The 21,998-nt window shown below is 37.3% G+C and overlaps 1 protein-coding gene across 2 annotated transcripts in view; it reads right to left on the bottom strand.

Annotated features, from left to right (window-relative positions):
• slc39a11 (solute carrier family 39, member 11) overlaps nt 1-21,998 on the bottom strand; it is a 194,304-nt gene that overhangs the window by 77,823 nt on the left and 94,483 nt on the right. Inside the window, exon 5 of one of the 2 annotated variants that reach the window (XM_066704592.1) lies at nt 16,900-17,017. In XM_066704592.1, coding sequence (XP_066560689.1) covers nt 16,900-17,017 — 118 coding nt within the window. Of the gene's footprint in view, nt 1-16,878; nt 17,018-21,998 lie in introns of both variants that reach the window. The other variant, XM_066704591.1, reaches the window with a different exon arrangement.

The following is a 21,998-nucleotide window of genomic DNA, read 5'->3' on the forward strand; positions in this document are numbered from 1 at the left end:
TCAATGGGATAATGTAAAAACATCAAATGACAGAAGATGAGGCGAAGAGATTTCCAATCAATTTTTACAGTGTTAACAACTTTCGATCTCTGTGTTTTTCTAGAAAGAAATGTTCTTTCATTCTTCTCCTTCATAAATAACATTAACTTATTTAAGATTAACTTAATGTAAATTGCTGTTCATAAAGGACTTGCACCTTTAAGCTTTGGTGACTTTCGTTCACAAAATAGGTTTTTATACAAAGTCAAATAGAAAGTTACCTACTACCTCAATAGCATGAAGACAACATCTGTCTGGTGGATCAAACCCGATATTCAGAAATGTAGTGCTTGAACCCTGAAGTCATGTCTAAAGAATTAATCGCTTGAAAAAGAGATCTAAATTGTCACAAAACAATTTATCTAAACATTTAAAACAATAAATGAAGTGAATAAATTTTAACAATAATCTTAACAGTTACATATTGTAAATAGGGTTGAATTTCTGTCAATTTAAAGATTTAATTAAAGTAAAATTCGCAATGTATAATACTTTAAAGACAGCAGACACTTTTTTCAGAAAAAGTACATTTATCCAGCAGTTTTTGGTTTATGCTTTTTCAGAAAAAAAAAATAGTACTGAATTGTTTATTCCAAAAAGTAATTAATATAGTCTAATAGCTTATTCTTCTGATTAGAAAAATATTCAGTGAAGCACAGAGCTTAAATGAGCTACAGTGTAAATTAATTGTGGGGTAATTAAAATTGTTGACTTGAGTTGACCTCAAATTAGCCACAACAATTTCATAACAAAAACACAATTCTTATGTATGTCTTGCATGATCCTTATTTTCCAAGTATGACATTCTGTTCTAAACAAGTCTGAATACAGAGATTCTGGTACTTGAAGCCTGAATTGCAGCTATTCAGTATTTTAATTAATTTAATCTGCTGCATCTGAGCTGCTTGTCTGGCAGGTTTTTATTCCTTCGGTTTAAAAAATATCTCAGGACTCCATATAGAATTCTGGTTTAACATGTAGGGAGACAGATTGAGAATTTGGAGTTTGCAGAAAGGTTTGATATATATATTCCCATTTCTCTTTCACTAAGGTGTTTTTTTTTATTTTATAAAAGTAATTGCTTTGCTGACCATTAAGGCTGTCTGTCATTGTGACTGACAGTTGCTCTCATACCACTGGTAAGGGTGTGCATGTTTGTGAGTGTTTCTATGGAGTCCTGCTTTAAGCCTGGCCATAATGGTTCATGCTCTGTCAATTCCCATAGCATTTTCTTTTTTTTTTCTGTGGCTCTATGGGTAGTCCATTAGAGCCGGAGCGGCCTTCTTAGCCACAGCACTCTTTGATGCACACTGGAGCTCAAAACTCAGAAGGCAGCTATAAAAAGCATGTACAAAAGCTACATGATTGGATTGGCTTCATCTGATACATTATGTGAGAGCACTTTCTCCTAACATGCATTCACTGGGAAGGCAGTAAATACATTAATTTAAATTTAATTTGAACTCTATATGAACACAATACCATGATTCGTAATATATACATATATTTACAAACACAAACATATATATATATATTACAATACATGGTGTTTTGAAAAGTTTATCAAAGCAAATCTGCAGAGATAAATAAATAAATCAATACAAAGGGTTACAGAACTGAAAACAAAATCTGGATTAATAAATAATGCACTGCATTTAGATTGATCTTCACGTATAAGGTTTTATCTCCCTAAGCCAGGTTGATGCCAAATCATGTTGCATGCAAAAAATTTAAAAAATTTATTAAAAATAATAATGGTGTGATGAATCAGTTCTGTTTTATTCCGCATTACTCTGGGCTGCGTTGAGCTTCGTGTTCCGCTGATGCACAGCAAATGAGTCCTGTTTCCTGGCTTTATCAATTTGCAAAGCTCACAGAACTGGTGCAATTTAATAGGTGGTGAGGAAAAGCAGGCTCTGTTTGGTGTCCTTTTACAAACGTAAGCAGCAGCACCCTTTCCCATAAATAATCAAACAAATACATAATTTCGCTGCCTCTGAAGAAATACAACTGTGGGCACAGAGTGATCTTTCAGAAGGCACAGTCAGGCTGCCTCAGAGAGTCACAAGACAAAGCACCATCTCTATTTATCGAAGCCAGTGACATGCAGTGTGGGTAATGGCGCGGGTGAAGCAATCACCTGGCAATAGTGTACGTTCAGTGACCAATCGAGCGGCTACAATTTCAGGCAGGTGATTACTCAGTTGCCTGTGCAGGGGCTGTGGAGCTGTTAAGTGGCCCAACATGTCAAAGCTGATTGGTAAATTGTTAGCCATTGTGGATGCCACAGAGCTGCTGTATGAATTTTATTTAAATTTAAATAACTAGGGTACTCCATTTTAAAAAAATACAGCTGTCTCAGGGAAACAAACACCATATATACCTACATTACCCTTTACAATTTATTAACAGCACATCATTAAGGATTCCCTCCAGTTTCAAGTGGCATCTGTCAGATTAAATGTATGTAGAAAGCTGAAATGCGTTGCGTGGCTTTGACGGACTATAGGCCTCTGCTGAGGAGGACCGACTTGGAATCACAGCCCAACAGGTTTAGTATCTTGACTTTCATTGGGTAGGACTAAAGTACCGAAATCTCCAATGCAGTGTAAAGAGTCTAGTTAAGCTGTCCCTTGCTGGCACATTTTTATTGCAGTAATTATATGCCATGTCCTGCGCTTCACGCTTGGCTGCATTTCCCTTTTTATACATTGTCATGACGGCATCAATACTTGACCCTTATGCAGTGTCCTCGGGTCAGTCCCATTCATGCGGAGAAAAAATAACCAAGATCTGAGCTTGGGTCCTGGCATCGATATCCTGTCTCTTTTATAGACTGCTAGATTAAGTAGCCTCTTATGTATTTCCAAATAAATCTGTAAGAAAATCCATCAGAAACAACTGCAAAGTGAAAATAGTATTATAGTGGAAATAGTCAGTGTTTTCAATTATGACCCATTTGCTCAGAAAAAACGCATATAAAATGTCTTTACAACCAATCGATCAGCATTGAATGTATGCACTTTATTACCGAAGATAATGGGATGGGTTGCACTGCATCACTAATGGATGGTACCAGGGGTCATGTGCTGTAAAGAGCCTGTTTTTTTCTGCATTAATGCCAGTACATATTGATACATTGTGTGTGTGTGTGTGTGTGTGTGTGTGTGTGTGTGTGTGGCCAGCTTTAACTGGATTTTCAGAGGAGGTCTTTACATCTACCAATGTGATGATGCACAGGGGACATAGTCCAGATGTCTAAAAGAGAGAGATTAAGAGTTTTGGGGAAAGACAGTAAAAGGAATAGGATTCAAAGGTAGCCCAACTCAGGTAAACTGGGTATGTTAACCACAGCAGAACTCAGTGCTGAACTTGGAATGAGTTATAATACTTTGATAACCTTCATTATTGGTTTCTCACATTTCTTGGAGAGGTACCTATGTGTTCACTTTGTCATTAAGACATTATGTCACTGACTTTAAATTAGACACAATTTTAGGCCAAGTTTCAAGTGTCGCCTGAGCATGATAAAACAACTAAAACAATTAACCAGCATTATTCAGGGTGAATGACCCTATTCAAAGCTCCGTCTATGAGCCATTAGAACTAAAACAAATGTATTCCTTATGGTAACTTTTACAAATCAGCAGGTAACCATTAACACAGTTTTTTGGAAGAGCAGGAAATGATTTGTTCTCACATTCCAAACAATTAACCTTTTTTTCCTTTTTCATTTCAGTTTCTTTAGTATTAATCCTTGTGTTTTGGGGTCAGCTAAGCCACCTCACAACACCTCAATCTCAAAGACCTGAAAAGTTACAGCAAGTATTATTATTATTATTAAAGCTACAGTTATTATTCCAGCTACTTTGCATAAAATAAACAAGTGTTGTACCTGGGATATGTGAATATGTGAGACCCAGAAATCGATACATATATTGTTTTGCCTTGAAGAACATCTTTCTTTTTGTGAAGTAGTGTTGATAAGGTTAATGTAGGTATTTTCAGTGTCTTGGTTCATGAAGGCATGTACATCATGTAGTTACTGTCTTCATCGTTTGCAGGGCTCACTGTCTTCAATTATTAACTTCAGAATTTCTATTCTGTTCCTCATTCAATTTTCTCATCATGTCTGGAGTTGTGAATCCAAGCCATGCCATTTACATAGCTGAATGTTGTACATTATAATTACTATTTTTATTACAATTTGCAACATAATAATCTCTGGTCACTGCTTGTGCTGAAGCTGTTATGTACGGAGGCATTCATTCCCTCTCACACATCCTTTTTGTGAATGTTAAAACTCTTCTAAAATGCTCTGGGATTTATTTGATCACATACTCTGTCATTGCAGAAGACTTCTTATCCATAATCAAGATTATGCGCTTCATGTCTTGCTTTTTTATGAACAATATATATATATATATATGTGTGTCTCCAAAAGGTTAGTTGAAAAGTCAAAGCAATTATCAGATAGCATCCTAATCAAAATCAATTGAACTTTATATCCGCAGCTTCATTTGATCATCAGTGTCTTTATATAGATGATGAATAACCAAAAATGTCAAAATGCCATATCCTAGGCTGCAGGACATTTTATTATTTTCATGTTTTGTTTTTATTTCCCAGCATCATTTTCAAATGACCAAATGAAGCCAAGACAGCAAGAACTTTATTCAAATAAATACGGCCAAGACCGATGTTTCATGCTATGTTTACTGATCTGACTGCCTTTTCTTCTTTTCCACTGACAGTGGTTGCTAAGGGACACCAGACACCTAAGATCGGTATCCATACAAACACATATGAATTCTGGAATCATATGTACTACCATACACGCATCCACCATATGTGTACAAGGAAGCCAATTAGTTGAGGTTTTTTTGTGTTTTTTTTTGTCAATTTTCAAGCATTTTGTAAGAAGTTCTGTCAGCCTCCAAAGAAACACAGCAGGGAATTGTGTCTGAACTTCCGATTTACATAAGTAAGGAAAGGAATTATTACTGTCCCACGCTGCTGAATTTCATTGTAAAGGTTCTACTAAAGGTAAAACCTTGAAAAATGCAGTACAATCAATGTTTCATTCTAGTACAATTTTAATAAACAGGAAAACTAATATAATGAATGTATTTTGATTTCCTGCGTGCGTCTGAAAATGTATGTCCCCTTCCACCCATCATCTTGTGAAAAGGCAAGGTCACCTATTGGGTGGTATTTACTGCACTGAAACCAGCAGGATCCAGTAATGATAAGTTTGTGAGCAGCTGGGACTGCAGTTTATTCCATTAAATATGCTGTTCAGCCCACTGTATTAAACCTGACATTCTTATGAGATGACTGACACAAAGCTGTCTGTTTTCACCCTGCTACGCGGTGCCCAGCTCTTAATGCATCAGCCAACCAGTTTATTTTGAGGGGTCTTTTACTTTGACAGAAAGAAGCTTTTACCATTATATAATTTCAATCTTCTAACTATTCCACCTTCATTCACTGTAAAAAAGAAAAAAAGAAAAGAAAAAAAAGACACACCCATATATACAAAGCTATAATCATATCATTATGATTTTATATATGTGTGTGTATATATACATTTTTTTCATTGTAACATTTTCATTTTCAATTACTTCAGCCCACATATCAGTAATGATTTCTATTTGAAAATGTTCCTTCCAGTTTTGTGGCATGACCTTGTTTAAGAAAGCGGAGTCTTGTCCATTGTAAGATGTTTGAATTTTTAAGTGCTTTCAAATGCAGTCCTCTCTGTGATTTGTTAGCTTCTTGTAATTTATTTGATGAAACTTTTCACTTCACTGTAATTTCTACATTCTTATTACATTGTAAACTATTGCATTTTGATAATTGATACATTTAAAAATGCTCTGGCAGGGAGCTTGCCATGAAAGGGCTATTGTATAAAATACAAATTGATTGATTGATTGATTGATATGGAAATTATAAAAGAGAGGGACAAAAACACTTTTCAATACACGTTAATCTCTACACTGAGTGCTTAGCAATACATAAAAAGTGTCATAAAAGCTTTCACCCCACTAGAGGCTAAGATGGTTATTGGTTTCAGCTGAAAATCACCCACAAAATGGAAAATCAATACACTTTGAGAGCACTTGAAAAATTTGATAGAAATATTGAAAATATGTAGATTAAATATATAAATTCAATTCCCCATTGAACCAGCAAATTTTTAATTATATTAGAAAGCTTTGGCTGCAAAGGGTTAAGATTACTTTCAAAGATAATATAGAACCGATCAATTGCCTATATACATCAATATAAATAAATCCACCGCATACACCTGTAAGCAGACCTAATGTCATGCATAACTGGTTTGTTTAAGTAGATTTGTTTAATTCCCGGCATGCATTTCGTTTAGGCCTCCTTCTCGCCTGCATATGTGAACGGGGTCTTTAAAAAAAGTAGGACTAAATTTGAGGTGGCCCAGGGCTGACCTAATACTGCTGAAAGGGGTCTTATTCATGAATGATCTCACAATTACCATAAACATCACAATTAATAAACAAATCAGATTCAATGCAAGGCTTGTTTAAAAAAACAAACCAAATAAACTGACCTTATACACTGCTCTCTAATGGTATTCTTAACAGGCCACAGAAAGACATACCCCTATGTTATAGACTGCCAATGTCCAAAATGACACTCTGTAGCTGCCTTGTGTAACCAAGCACGGACTTCCAGAACGGAGAAAGATACAACTACTTACTGACCCACAGATACTGCACCACATAAAATACATAGAACAAGTTTGACTCAACAGGAAGGACTTTCAAACTTCGATGCCCTGAATTTCCTGCTATAAAAATACAAATACAAGAACAAAAAACACCATATAGAGCAAACCCAAACTCTGGGGCGCTAAACTTAAGATCATGTTCATACAATGTGCATACTGCATGTTTTCAGAGTTATTATCCACTAATTTTGCCTTTTCTGTTGTTACAGATAGATTTTCCTGCTGTCCCTTTGTTTCCATCTACCAAAAATAGGACATACATCCTACTAGTACAAAAACCTTGCGGGACAGGGGGGTGATTCATAAGTGTTGATCAAAAATATTGCTGAGCTTATATGAAAGATCAGATATCCTTATTTTCTTTTTTTTAACATTTGAAAACAATCATGTAGCAATTTTCTGGAGCTTTTCCACAAGAGACAGTTATATGTAATGTACAAAATACAAGTACACAGATAATTTGATCTGAAGGGAATGAATTTAAAATAGCTTCCACTGACGCAATGGGTAAAAAATATTACAATCCACCCCCTACCCCAAAACGTAGCATTTGGAGTAAACTAAGCCGAAGCAGAACACTTTTTCCTAGGATACTTTCTGCACTTTGATCTTTGTGCTAATAAAACACAAGGCTTCAGAGCACAGCATGGAGTGAGCAAACCATAATTTGTTCAACCCTCCCCAACTCCCCGAGCACCTCAGAAAAGCACGTCTTCCTCTGCATTCGGAAATACACTTATCTATTTAATATAAATGTACCTCTGGCTTTTTACATTGATTCTTAACTCGGTCTATAAAAGAAAACTCCAGACTTAGCAGGGAAATCAGACATCCTCCATCAATCCTGAGAGCAGCACACCTACATCACAAAAGTTGGCACCGACACAGGACTCACACTGCCCCTTTGTTAATGTCACTGGCATAATAACAGCATATTCACCACACCATTGACTATGCAATCTCCTTGACTTTAAAATGGTATGAGCTTTATCACAAACCACAAAAGGTCTCTTTGAGAACACTCTCGGCAGTAATAGTAATGACACACTCAGAACTACTTTTCAGGACACCCAAGCTGGCAAACAGAGGCTTTATATGAAAGTATGAGACCTACAGATGTCTAAATTCTCCTCCGTAATTCCTCTCCTCAAGGGATCATATGAGTAGCACATCTGTTACTCTCCCAGGGGCTACTGCTGATGGGGACAAGTCAAAATATCTGTTGCCATTTCCTTAAGTGTTTTGATTCATCTTTTAATTTAGTGTGTGATGGTCCAGATGGTCCCTGAAATGTGTGGTTCAGAATAAGCGGGGCTCCTCGTAACACAGATGAGACACTATAGGTGACATCATCAGGAAGGTCACATGTCATTGCCTGATTCCCCTAAAATCCCCTAAAGATTATATATATATACACACACACACACACACACACACACACACACACACACACACACACACACACTACCGTTCAAAACTCTGAGGTCACTTAGAAATGTCATTGTTTTCCATGAAAACATACATGAAATGAGTTTGAATAGGACATATAGCAAAATGAATAGGAAATATAGTCATTGACAAGGTTAGAAATAATGATTTTTAAATGAAATCAAAATTGTGTCCTTCAAAGAATCCTCCATTTGGCATTCTAGTTGTCAATTTGTTGAGGTAATCTGAAGAGATTTCACCCCATGCTTCCTGAAGCACCTCCCACAAGTTGGATTGGCTTGATGGGTACTTCTTACATATCATACGGTAAAGCTGCTCCCACAACAGCTCAATAGGGTTGAGATCCGGTGACTGTGCTGGCCACTCCATTATGGACAGAATACCAGCTGACTGCTTCTTTCCTAAATAGTTATTGAATAGTTTGGAGCTGTGCTTTGGGCCATTGTCCTGTTGTAGGAGGAAATTGGCTCCAATCAAGCAACGTCCACAGGGTATGGCATGGCATTGCAAAGTGGAGTGATAGCCTTCCTTCTTCAAGATCCCTTTTACCCTGTATAAATCTCTCACTTTACCACCATCAAAGCACCCCCAGACCATCACATCGCCTCCACCATGCTTGGCAGATGGCATCAAGCACTCCTCCAGCATCTTTTCATTTGGTCTGCATCTCACAAATGTTCTTCTTTGTGATCCAAACACCTTAAACTTAGATTTGTCTCTCCATAACATTTTTTTCCAATCTTCCTCTGTCCAGTGTCTGTGTTCTTTGACCCATCTTAATCTTTTCTTTTTATTGGCCAGTCTGAGATATGGCTTTTTCTTTGCAACTCTGCCTAGAAGGCCAGCATCCCGGAGTCGCCTCTTCACTGTTGACGTTGGTGTTTTGCGGGTACTATTTAATGAAGCTGCCAGCTGAGGACCTCTGAGGCGTCTGTTTATCAAACTAGACACTCTGATGTATTTGTCCTCTTGCCCAGTTGTGCACCGGGGCCTCCCACTCCTCCTTCTATTCTGGTTAGAGCCAGTTTGCGCTGTTCTGTGAAGGGAGTAGTACACTGCGCTGTACGAGATCTTCAGTTTCTTGGCAATTTCTCGCATGGAATGGCCTTCATTTCTCAGAACAAGAATAGACTGATGAGTTTCAGAAGAAAGTTCTTTGTTTCTGGCCATTTTGAGCCTGTAATTGAAGCCACAATTGCTGATGCTCCAGATACTCAAGTAGTCTAAAAAAGGCCAGTTGTATTGCTTCTTTAATCAGCACAACAGTTTTCAGCTAAACATAGGCCTACTTTATTAACAAATCCTTTACATTACCACCCTTTTCTACAATTCTTCTCTCTAAATAACTTTAAAGTTGATGCATTTTAACAGTTCATTTCCATATTTAAAGAGCCATTAGAGGACTAAAAGAAACAGATCAGTATTTTTTTTTCCTGTCCTCTTTCTACACAGGTCTATCCCAGCAAGATATAAATTAATACAAGAAATGGCAAACACACATTACCATAGTCAACAGGAGCCAAATCTACAAGCAGGTTGACTAAAATGTCTGTGTAAACTGCTGGGATCCCCCTGAAAGCATGTCAACAGCAAACAGTAAGACTACTCCATTATTATTCATAGAGAAATAGCAGTCATATCACAACACAGTGAAAACTGCAGAGTATTGTTTCTTTCTCGGTTATTATTATTATTGTAAGCAAGAAAAATAGAAAAATAGATGTGTTTGCGTGCGAGTGGGTTGGGTTAGAAACTGATTGTGATGTATCCATAATCAAATACAAGTGAGGCCAGACATTTTGAATAATTGATAACCAAGTAAGCAGGTTAAATGTTCATTATGAATAGATTATTGTTATGAAGTTATTTGCACAGCATTTTTTAATTGATTTACTGAGCACCGACAGATGATCTTCATTAGAGCAGACACAAATCTTCCTTTTAACTTAAGGGTACAAGCTGCTGGGAGGATTGTTAAAAAAATCTTGTTAATTTAGTAAATGTTCACAGCTTATTCTACAATAAACTCACATACAGGACAAATAACCTGAAGACAAGCTTATGCAGCTTGCATGGCAACTACTTCATTTTACATCCCTATAAAGATATCTTTTAAATTGCTTTCACTTAAACAACGTTTGTCTTGAATAAAAATGTGAAAAGCAGGACTGTGGGGTGAATTGCAGAAAGGGGGGGGACATCAATGAGATATGAAAGGAGTAATCTGTTATTCTGCCTCTCCGGAAACTGTATCTGTCTGCCTGACAAGATTAATTTGCAGCATGCACAGGTTTTTCTGAATAACATGTCAAAGTGTTATTAAGATATTATTGGTTACTCTATTATATCACAAAAGCAAGTGCCCAAGAATAGACTGATCCTTTCCACTGTCCCCCCACCCCCACCTCAGTGTTTCAATGTGACGGCTGCAGACAGCGTCCCGCGGTAAAGAGCCCCACTCAGTGTGTGAGGGGAGTTGATGACTAGACAGATCGTGGGGAAATCATAGGTATTTACTGGCAGTGCGAGTGCTTTCCAACGGCCCCAGGTTGTTTTCTGACTGTGTCTGGTTGCAGGGCCACAATCATTTTTCAAGGCACAGAGCTTTTCGTAATAACACAGGGACGGACACTCTTAATTAAACTGAAATTTTATAAAAAATGTTGGTTAAAAAGATAGAATTCAGGACTTAATTATTAATTATATTAAAGAAAGGGAGAAAGAGAATATATATACACATTCAAATAAATACGTTTTGTAAGAAATTCTGCAGCTGTTTTTCTAAAGTTCATAAACAAATCATTTTATCTAGTAAAAAGAGAGCAATAGCAATAACAATGTCTTGGCAGTTATAAGCATGTACATGCATAATGTTCCAATTATATGTCAATAAACAAAAGTCTTAAATCAGTCTTAGAGAAAATACATTTGAATGTTTTTATTTATTTTTGCAGTTATTTTGCAGTCTCTCCCCGAGTCAATGCTAATTTCTGAGATGCAGTCTCCTGAAAAATAATGAAAAAAGCAAAGAGAAATGTTTTCCTGCTTGATGTACATAAGCCATTACAGACTCTGGACACATTTCTTGTTCTGCTCTGTATTTTAATTGAATTTCATGTCTATTTCAAACCAAAACAAAGCCATGGATGAGACCCACTATTGGTGTTGGCATGACTTGCTCACACATTTTTCAAAGCTTTTGTTTGGTTTTGTTCCTGACCTCAATCAAGAGGTCTGGCCGAGTAACTGTAACAGGTTAATGAGAGCGTTATAGTTGTTCACCGTTGTTGAATTGGAACCTCAAGACAATTAAAAGGTGCCACACAGCTACTGTCTTCAGATATTTACTGCAATATTTTTCTTTAATCTTCAGGGAAGTGTGCTTTTTACACTTTGCACAATGGAGAGAGAACCGATGCAAGAAAAGATCACAACTGATGGTCTTCATTCGGAAAATATTAGTATGCAGAAAATGACTTGACAGGTGTCAAAACTAGCAGACACTACATGCAATCCAAGAGCCTCTCCATAATATTCAAATGGTTCGGCTCTGTGGTCCCAGGGGACACTCCTATTCTATAAATTGGTCTGCTGTTTTCAACTAACGTCAAAAACACAGGACAGTATAGCATTGCTGCTGCAGACTTACTCCATATTGCAAACCAAAGTTAATTGTTTCTGTTATGTGTAGTTTAATTTTGTCAAGAAAAAGGAACTTAGAATATATGAAAGGGATATATCTAGCCATTTTGACCTTGCCATATATCCAGCAACATTTGAAACGAAAAACAGTAAAAAAATAAATAAAATACAGATTCTTAAATATGAGTTTCATCTCCCAGCACTGATGTTAAATTCTCCCCTTAGATGGACCAGATCATGTCTCACAGTAGCTCGAGTGTTTAGAACGAATGGTTAATAAAACAGGCGGCATTCCAGAGCATCAATCATAACCATCACTCATCTCTGACAGGAACAGCCTCCTGTCAATAATAAAGCAAAGGATGAATAATGAACTGGATGTAATTTGCCCTGGCACATACTGCTAATTCAGTGAATCAATTGTCAAACAAAGGAAACCTTGTCAATAAGACAAAGGGATAGCATTCCACTTAAGAGATGATTACAGTGTAAAGCACTGGCTCAAGGTTTTCACTGCAGAAATGGGAGAACAACAACAGTCCATGAATGTACCAAACAACAACAAAAATACAAAATGAGTTTAGTTAAACCAGGCAAAAATCTGAATTCCTGAAAATATGGCAACAACAACACTGTGTCATGCTTCTTTTATGGTCAAATCTCATGACATATTTACTATAACAATGGTGCACAGTTTAAACTAGTCAGTTTAACAGCTGGATACAGCAGGTACCCATTTGAAGGAACATTTCGGCAGAACTGAAGGGATATAACTTTAGAAATGAAGATTACGGACCTGAGAAAAATCACCACAGGATAGGTAGGGTAAGGTCTGTGGACTTTAAAGCTCTGCAATCTATGCTCAGTATTAAAGCATCACAGCAGTAATTAGCACGTCTCAGAGCAGCTCAATTGCATGCAGCGGTCATACATATCAGTTATATGATGTACTTCTCACTGTGAAAGTTTAAAAGGACGTCTTTCAGCCAAAGGGAAACCGATGTGTCAACCTCTGATCAAAAACTTCAATGGCTCAAAAGAGAATAATGTTTCTTCTTTTTAATCCATCCACTGGCTCAATTTCACTCGTTTCGACTACAAATATCTGTTCATAACTAATGCATGAAGGTGTTTTTTCACAAACAAATGGATTATTTCTAGAAACTGCAGACTGAGATTCTTGGATCAATAAGCAAGTAAATGAGCAAGACGGGCCGAGAGGCAAGCTCTCAATAGCAATGTTTCTTGTGCAAGTTGTGCATCAGGCGGGAAAGAAAATGCCACTTCACTTAACTCTGACTTCACAGGCATTTTAACTTGCTTATAATTATAACAGTATGAGATGTGTAACTGTTACAGAGGATACACTTGATCAGATTAATTTTTGTCTTCTTCGGACTTTTCCTTTATTTGCAGCTACAAACCCCCCCGTCCCCTCTGTTGTAATGCTTTCAACAGGAAGCGATAAAATGGAAACATCCTCATTTTTCAAAAGACAATCATTATATACTGACACCTTTGCAATGCTGCTTTCAACCCCTTGTCTAGATTGATAGCAATTTCTTACATTGACGGATGATTTTGCTCTTATCGAAGACGAGGTAAAAACAAAGATCGAGCTTTCTTATAATTAAAGCTATGCTGCAGAGAGAAAAGTTACTGCTGTAGTGTAATAACTTCTGGAGGGGTGATCTAGTTGAAAGCAGGTTTTATGTTGACTGAAAAAAATAACAGCGATAAATTATTTTATTCACAATGATATTAATTACAAGGTCTTGAGTCCATCTCTTGCATTTGTGTGATGAATCACTCCACGTTGTAAGGCTTTTAAAAAGCTTTCTGTCCAATTTGATATTTGCTCATATTATTCTGAGAGAGTCAGGAGAACAATTAAAGTAATCAGTTGGCTGAAAACACTAATCCACCATTAACACTAAATAAAAGCGTAAAAGCTGTCTGCAGAAGAAGAAAAACAAAAGAAAGAAAAACTTGATATGAGTAATTGAGTAAAATTATTCTTCCATAAAAAATATACAGGAATAATATAACCCCAGCCATACAGGAAGTAAGCCACTTATAACAATGAAATGAGCAAACTCATTAATGAAGGCACTTTAAATGATCACTGTAGTCCTATAGCAATTTTCATGAAACAAAAAATACATCACCTTTCCTGGTAATTCGAAGACTTTAACAGTAATGTCCTGTAGTTAAAGCTCACTCACTTTCTGGGCTACTTCAAGAAATGGCCAGGTGAAATGATGAGAATGAATAACTAAAGAAACCAGCAAAATGAGCTAAATGTTCTCTCGTTTGTAATCCACTTATGTACTGACGTCCCAGTTTGTAACATGAGAAATTTGACAAGATGAAAGCATTCACAAACAGTTGCACAAATTGAAACAATATGAAAATAGGCAATGCTGACAATCCAAATTCATATACCACACTTTCTGTACCAACCAAAAAAAGAACATCCAATTGTATTTTCAGTGATGGCTGAGAAAGAAATCACTTATGATGGACACATATTTAAGAAAAAGCAAAGTCGTTAGCAGAGTGCAGGACTGAACAAGGACTGGTAATGGCTGAGTAGTACAATCATTTACCCACCGTATGTGCCATTGCTTTTACAACAATAGAAACAATCATTGTGATCACATAATTGAGACCCACTAAAGCCATGTGACGATATTTCATATATATAAATATAATGTTCTAGTTCTATAAAGCAGTGGGTTTAATGCAGGATAATGTTTCTATGTTAAAAAATAAAAACAAGTTTAGAAATAAAAATCCCCAATTAACCCCAGAGCGGCAATTGCTTAAGTATAGAGGAACATATTGACAGTTTTTATAGTCCCTTATTCCACACAGGGCATAGTAAAAGGTAATTTCAAGCCTGAATTGATCCCCACTGTTCAAATGCTCTACCTCTACTGGGCATAAATCCTAGTTTCAGCCTACATGTGAGGATGTATGGAGACATGTATTCCCATGGTGACCATCACTGCTGAATATACCACCGGCTCTACAGACTCCTGCTTTGCAGTCTCATTCTTCCCTTATGGTAATAAACAGACAGAGGCCGGTTGCTCAAAGCACCAAGCATCCATACGATGAAGTTTGTTCATACTCTAAAGCTCAGCACCAGTGCAGTTCAGCTCTCATTATTATTTGAGTCAGATCAGCAGGGTCCCATTTTCTTCAACTAGTTTTTATTTTTATTTTTGTTTCTTCACTTTTGTTGCCAATATGCTCCCTTTGTTCTCGCTTGTCTAATACGCATCTAAAAAACACCAGGCTCCCAATCACTATACGAGTGAAAAAGAATTCCCAATGCCACATCTTACATAAAACGGTTTATATTAATATGAATGTTAAAAATAAATACAGTATATTTTTGGTAGAAAAAACATCCACATATTTCCCATTGGTTACATTTGCATTAACACTGACATGGCACAGAACATAAAGCATTTAAAAGCGAGGGATGCTTTCAAAAGTGCAACATATTTTCACACAGAAGAAAATGGGAGACTCCTGTTCACTTTAGAAGAAAAAACTCATTTAAATCATTATTCTGAGAATAGTTAAAAGTGCTGAATAAAAGATAAGAAAAATGCTGCCAAAAGCCCCACATTCTCCCTGGAATAGTAATCATGGGGTTCAGAGTTTGGGTATTAGCCTGGACTCTGTGATGCACAATTTGAATTAAACATTAACACAACAAGCTAAGCTTTGTCGAATACTCAAGACAGCCATCATAAGTTCAGAAATAGTTACAGTATGCAAATGTTGTGCCCTATATTTGCATATCAATCAAAAACAATGACCCTAGGCTGTCGATGGTAATAATGTTGGATTTTTTAAATCAGGTACTTGAACAATACGATAAGAGTTATTGCAATGGCACCTGAAAATAAGGCCACAGCACAACCCAAGCTCTGGACCTTGTTGCAATCAAATAAGAAGGCAATCCCCTGACAAGGAAAGGTTTATCCAGATGACAGAAGGGAAAGGAGAGAGAATCACTGATTAAGCCTGGCACAACACCCCACCTGGCTGCCTATGTGTTGCAATGTTGTGCAGATTATACAGATACATTTAGAAAGTGCATTGCCCTTTTAGATATTTAAAATCCCCACAAAATCCCAAGGTGCCCTGCATGAAGAGCTTTATATGGATACAGTTAAACATTATTGTTTCACTACTAAGAATAGATAAATATTTTTTTTTAGGACATTTTTAAATATGACTAACTGACTAGGTTATAATTGCAGTAATTTTACGACAGTTGTTAGGGGCTGTGCTTAGAATGCCTTAGAGTGATATTAAATATGTTTGTCTCGATAATTGTATGAAATAATTCATAGGATTTAGGGTCCAGAGGTATTCTACCCCAGAGGCACATTCTCAATACTGAGAAAACAAATTACATCAATAATGATTGATTTTTGCATTTTGTAATTATTCTTCCCTCTATTAATATATGTATAGTCATATGTACATACAGTATATTGTAAACTGCAGTTTCAAAGCATATAATGTGTGTGTGTGAGTGAATATATTTAATTGTCTGACTGCTGCATGTTTTTACATTGAAGAAAGTTTGCCATCTTTATGTTCGGTAGCCAATAAATAAGTAAACACGATTCTTGGTCATGTTCTTCGTCCTGCACATGCTTCCATGACACTGAACCCCAGTTGACCGCCACTAAAGCCGACAGAGAAATACTCAATGCGGGGGAATAAATCTCTGATTGATTGGGTATAGAGAGAAAGAGAGAGAGAGAGAGAGACAGGGAGCCATCAGAGAAAAGAAGCTGCCATCCAAGACACCATAAACCACACGAATGTGTTAATCCCGCACTCCACTCCAGTAAGATCAGTGCAGCGGCTGGACTGTGACCCTGTGACCAGCGTCATGCCTCTAAGTGTTGACAGTACTGTGTGTTGGTATATGACAGGATGCTTGCCTGAATGCAGACCAGCTCTACCTATCCTGATCGACAGCTCCTGGTGGTCTGAAGGGAAGCAGGCTGGGTCTTCCTTATCTTTGAGAGGTTTCGGGTCCTGATGTAGGAGCAGGGCCATTTGAGGGTCTTCTCCAGCACCCTAGACACATACAAAACAAAACATACACTAACATGCATTAATATGTAATACTAATATGGATTAGGGCAACCAACACTCACACAATCTAATCATTTGTCCAATACATCTAATAAAATAATGGTTAATGTGACAAACTAGAAACAAAATGACTGTAATCATTTACAATGGCCTTTAGATACATACTTATTTATATTTTTTGTAATAATAAAAATAGGTTTAAGTCTTCATGTTTGAATCAAACATTTCCACATATGCTAGAATATGTTTTCTTTGTTGGGAATTGAATGTTCACCATGCGTTTGAGATAATTTGAGCATTTATTCTTTTTTTTTTCATAAAGTAAGAAGAGAAGTTAGTAAAGCAGCTTGAAAAATATATGCAGGAATCAAATTAAGCTGAAACATTAGGAACAGATGCATGTATAATTAACAGAAGCTGAAATTCTGGTTTGCCCTAAATAGCAAATGGTATGTTTGTTATAAACCATTAGATGAGCAAGCAACATAAATTATCATTCAAAATGACCAGGTATTTTTTTTTTTTTTTATCAATGCTCCCATGTGATATTAGATTATGTATTGAGTTGTTATTTTGTTGTGCTTCTAAGATTATGCTTTTTTGTTTTAGTCCTTATCAGATCAATTGGAGGAGAAAGCCACTTTCAATATGTATAATGTGTCACAGTGTGAGTCATTCCACAGCTTTGAAGAAACCTCAAAACCACGGGTGCCCACCTATTTTCTAAATAGAAACAAGACTGCTAAAGTGGTTGGCACAAAGGCATTAATGTTAATCTGCATGCTTTATAAATTAATCTTTTATCAGGTTCTTACTGCAATTTACTGCATTACATCTCTTAAGAGTAAAACAATTAATAAAGATAAAAATAAATTCTAGCAGTTACAATTTTATTCTTGATTTTGTACATTTTTTTTCATTCTTATGAAACCATCACTGAGAAAGTATTAAGTTTAGTGTTAATTTTTCCTCTGAGATTTGCAGAAAACAATCATGTTTTAGGTCCCTAAATAGCTGGCCACAAAAAAAAAAGTTTGGTTCACTTTCTTTCTGTAAAATAGAGGAACAAGGGGAGTATGGCTTTTCTATTTAGATTTTGCCTCTTGATTTGAGATTGTTTTAAAGTTAAACAGGCCACTTCTCCTGGTCCTTATACTGTCAGGGAACTGGAATGAAAGTAAAGCCCAGGGTTAAAATAGAGATCTAACACCCCATATAAATGTACCCAGGGAGGATTATAGCATCTCCTTTGTGACCAGGCAGAGACTGTCTGAATTATTTCAATGCAATCTTTCACTTTCCTTATATCAACAGAGAAGGGATGTTTCATAAGCAATTATGAAAACTAGGGCTCGTGGGAGAATCAATAATAAGGAATGGAGTGGGCCTGCCTATGTTGGTGCACACAAAAAGCCTTGCCAATTAACTTCAATAGCTGCGAACCCCAGCAATCTCTCCCTGATGTTTCTTTGTTCGGTAATCAGACGGTTGACTGTGTCACATTGCGCTGCGATATAAAGAACAGTAGGCACTCTAATCCAAGCAGAATTTCAAACAACTAAATTATTAAAGCCAGAGTAAGGCTAAAATATGTCTTATCTTGCTTTTTCCCTTACAGAAAGGAAGAAAGAATGAAGTTCAGTTTCCCACAACCTCTGCAGTTCACAAACCCCAGCCCCTATTGGCACCAGGGTCTCACAGAGACAAAAACCCAAACCCTCTCAGTCTCTGGTCCACACCTAGACCCCAACCCAAGTTCACCATGCTAATCTGGATACTCTCCCTGTATCCTCAAAAAGTCCCAGCTCCTCAGGCAGTATAGTAAAGTGTCTAGACAAGCTTACATTTTCTCATCAGACAGTTGACTGGTTATAGTAGTTATGAGATACAGAAAATAGGCCACCTAAGCAAACACCTACATTATTGGGCCCAGGCTGAAGCCAAAAGAAAAACAACATACACATTGTTTCACCTAACTAGGGGAGCCAACTTTACCAGATGGAAGAGGAGAAATCAGTTTAAATTCAAAACTAATCTTAAAAGTTCAATGTACTGCTTTTATTAATATCAAGAAATGGCTGGGGAAATTTACAGAGTGGGTGGGGGGATCACAGGGCAGTCATAGCAACCATCACCATCCTCACCTTGATTTTATAGAAATAAAAAAATTGAAATAAAAATAAAAACATGAAGCAAAAGCCCTAGCTACCAAGGCAGTATACAAAAGTATATCTGTCACACTAACTGAAATGTCACACATGCTTGTTAGATCATATGTTCTAGTTATTCAGAGGTCATGACTGGCTTAATTAACTAATGCAAAAGACAGACAATGATAATGTATTTTGTTTATGCCAGTATTATACCAAATTGAAAAATTAGATGGTGAATACAAACAAAATCATGTAAACACAAATATCGACTGCTAGTTTAAGAGTCTGCCGCGTGCTCTGTAAATACCGGAAAGAATAAATCATACCAGGAATTCCTTAATTTAACCATTAACTTAGGGTTCCGATTTGGAGCACCTCACTTCTTGGAAAATAAACAAAATTAACTAATACATCTATTGCCTTGATAACAAGCCAGCGTCTTGCCTCACAAAACCACTGGAATAGCAGCAAACAAAATCTAAAAGCAAAAAGAGGTTTCTACTGAGGCCAAGCTGCTGACTTGTCCGCACATGCACTCGGGAACTAGACTACGACCCTTTCAGAGTCCTTCGGAGACACCACTGCTATAAAATAAGTAAAAAGTACAGTTATGATACCATTTTGAGTGCTGCTCTCAGGTCTGAGCTGAGTTCTCCTCAATCAAACTGTAATAGCAGCCTGAAGAGCGAACATGCCTATTTTGCTGTAATGGGTTTTCAGCTAGACACTGTTATTTTCACCTTCTGCTCATACCAAGTGTTCAATTGTCTATAGACTGAGGCTGGCACTGGCCTGGACTGTCTCTGATCAAAACTCAGAGGCCACACTGCTCATAATCAATACGGCTTAAATAAAACACTGGATTGAAATGGTCTCTCACCACAGAGATCCCTCATGTCTTCAGGCAAGATCATTTGAAGTGTGTGGGGATGTCTTGTTGCAGTATTCCACTACATGAAAGCCTCTCACACAGAGCATTGTTTTGAAAACAAGTTGTAACTACAATATGACCTATGAAAGACGAAACACTCAGGAGAGAGAAAAAGAGTCTGCTTAATTATGAACCATTTCTTTTTGGGCCTGTGAGAGGAATCTGTAAGGGAAAGAAAATATTTTGTGACCTGCCCTCTATCTGTATATATCAAGCAAGGCATAATATCATTGTCCTGAACTGAATTGTGCTGCGGAGAGAAAAGCTACTTCAGGCAACAGCAGAACATGACTGAGTGCAAGAGGATCATCCATATTCAGTTATTTAATTCTGCTCTTCTGTCTCTGTCTTCACTATGTAAACATAAGGCCATTCGTAGCTAAAAAAAAAAACAGTCAATAAAACAGAAAAAGCCCTTGAATGGGATATTGAAGACGCCTGAATTTATGAATATATATTCCTTCTGGAAACCTTAACAGACAGTCAGAGGGAAAGAAACCCAGGTATTTTTGCAGTGTTGCCCATAGTGTGATGTATAGTACATATATATCCCTGAACCTTTCAAATTATCTTTGACCTGCAGGCTTATACTCCTATGTGGGAATAAACTCAATCTTCAGGTCACCGCCTTCCCGACTCTAATATTTCAAAGAAGTTCCATTCATTCCTGAGTATTTAATCAATAGAACTAAACTGATTATATATTTTGTAAAAACACATAATATGATTGGGAAAAAAATAATAAATCCACCAAATATGTATTGATTTGTATGTATTCTAAAGGATCATTGCTTATCCCAATCCAGAGGAAAACCTGACATTCTCAGAATCAGGGAAAAAACTATGGGAGGTTACGAGGGTCATTTAGGGGGCGCTCTTGAACAATGAGTGAGTAAGACACATTCTCCGTAAGCTCCCACAAATGCTTTTATAATTTAGGGGTTAGAACAGTTATTTTTTTTAGGGGTTAGAAGAGTTATTTTTTTATTATACTTTGAAAAACACATTTCAGTGCTTTTATATTTACTGACTCGCACGAAGTCTGCTTAAGTTATTAAAATACCCAGTAGAAGAGGAAAGAGAGACCCATGTTAGGAAGGCCAAGCTGCACCGCTCGCTACTAATGAAGATGCTCGGGCCACTGCTGCTCAATTGCTGACCAACACCACAATGCACAGAAGTTGTTTTGCTTAAAATCAGAAATATGTGCCACTATTGATGCACGGATCGAGGCAGCTTCTCTTTCTATAAGGGGAGAGATTTCTGCTCTGCGGAAGGACACACAGACTTTGATGGCAGCTTTGCGTGCTGTTACTGACGCGCACACTAACAAACTGGGAGACCTGCAGGAAGCCGCATAGCAAAGCTCGGATCTGACGACGGCTCTGGAGTCTGAAGTGAAGAGGCTGTCTACAGAACTGAAGGCTGTAAGTGATAAGTGTGAAGACATGGAAGTGCGGTCGAGGTGGAGCAACCTCAGGATTATAGGAATCGGAGAGGGCTTGAAGGGGACCAGGCTGACTGAGTTTATAGCTCAAATGCTTAAGGACGTACTTTCAATGGAGGAAAAACTACTCCTTGATCGAGCCCACCGATCTCTACAGCCAAGACCAAAGCGGGGCGAAAATCCATGACCCCTTATTTTAAGAGTGCACTATTACCACGTCCATGAAGAGATTCTCATCCTTCCCAATTATGCGCCATCAGTTGCTAAACGGCAAGCTGCATTTGCGAAGGTGAAGCGTCTTTTGCGAGACTACCCTGAAGTGAAATATGGTCTGCTATTTCCAGCCCGACTGACCCACAATGGATCCAAGCATTTTTTCACTGACCCCGAGACTGCAGTGTCTTTTGTGAATCAAAACATCATTGCCACCCA

Source organism: Amia ocellicauda, chromosome 5 (genome assembly GCF_036373705.1).
Source record: "Amia ocellicauda isolate fAmiCal2 chromosome 5, fAmiCal2.hap1, whole genome shotgun sequence".
In the NCBI taxonomy this organism is placed as follows: Eukaryota; Metazoa; Chordata; class Actinopteri; order Amiiformes; family Amiidae; genus Amia; species Amia ocellicauda.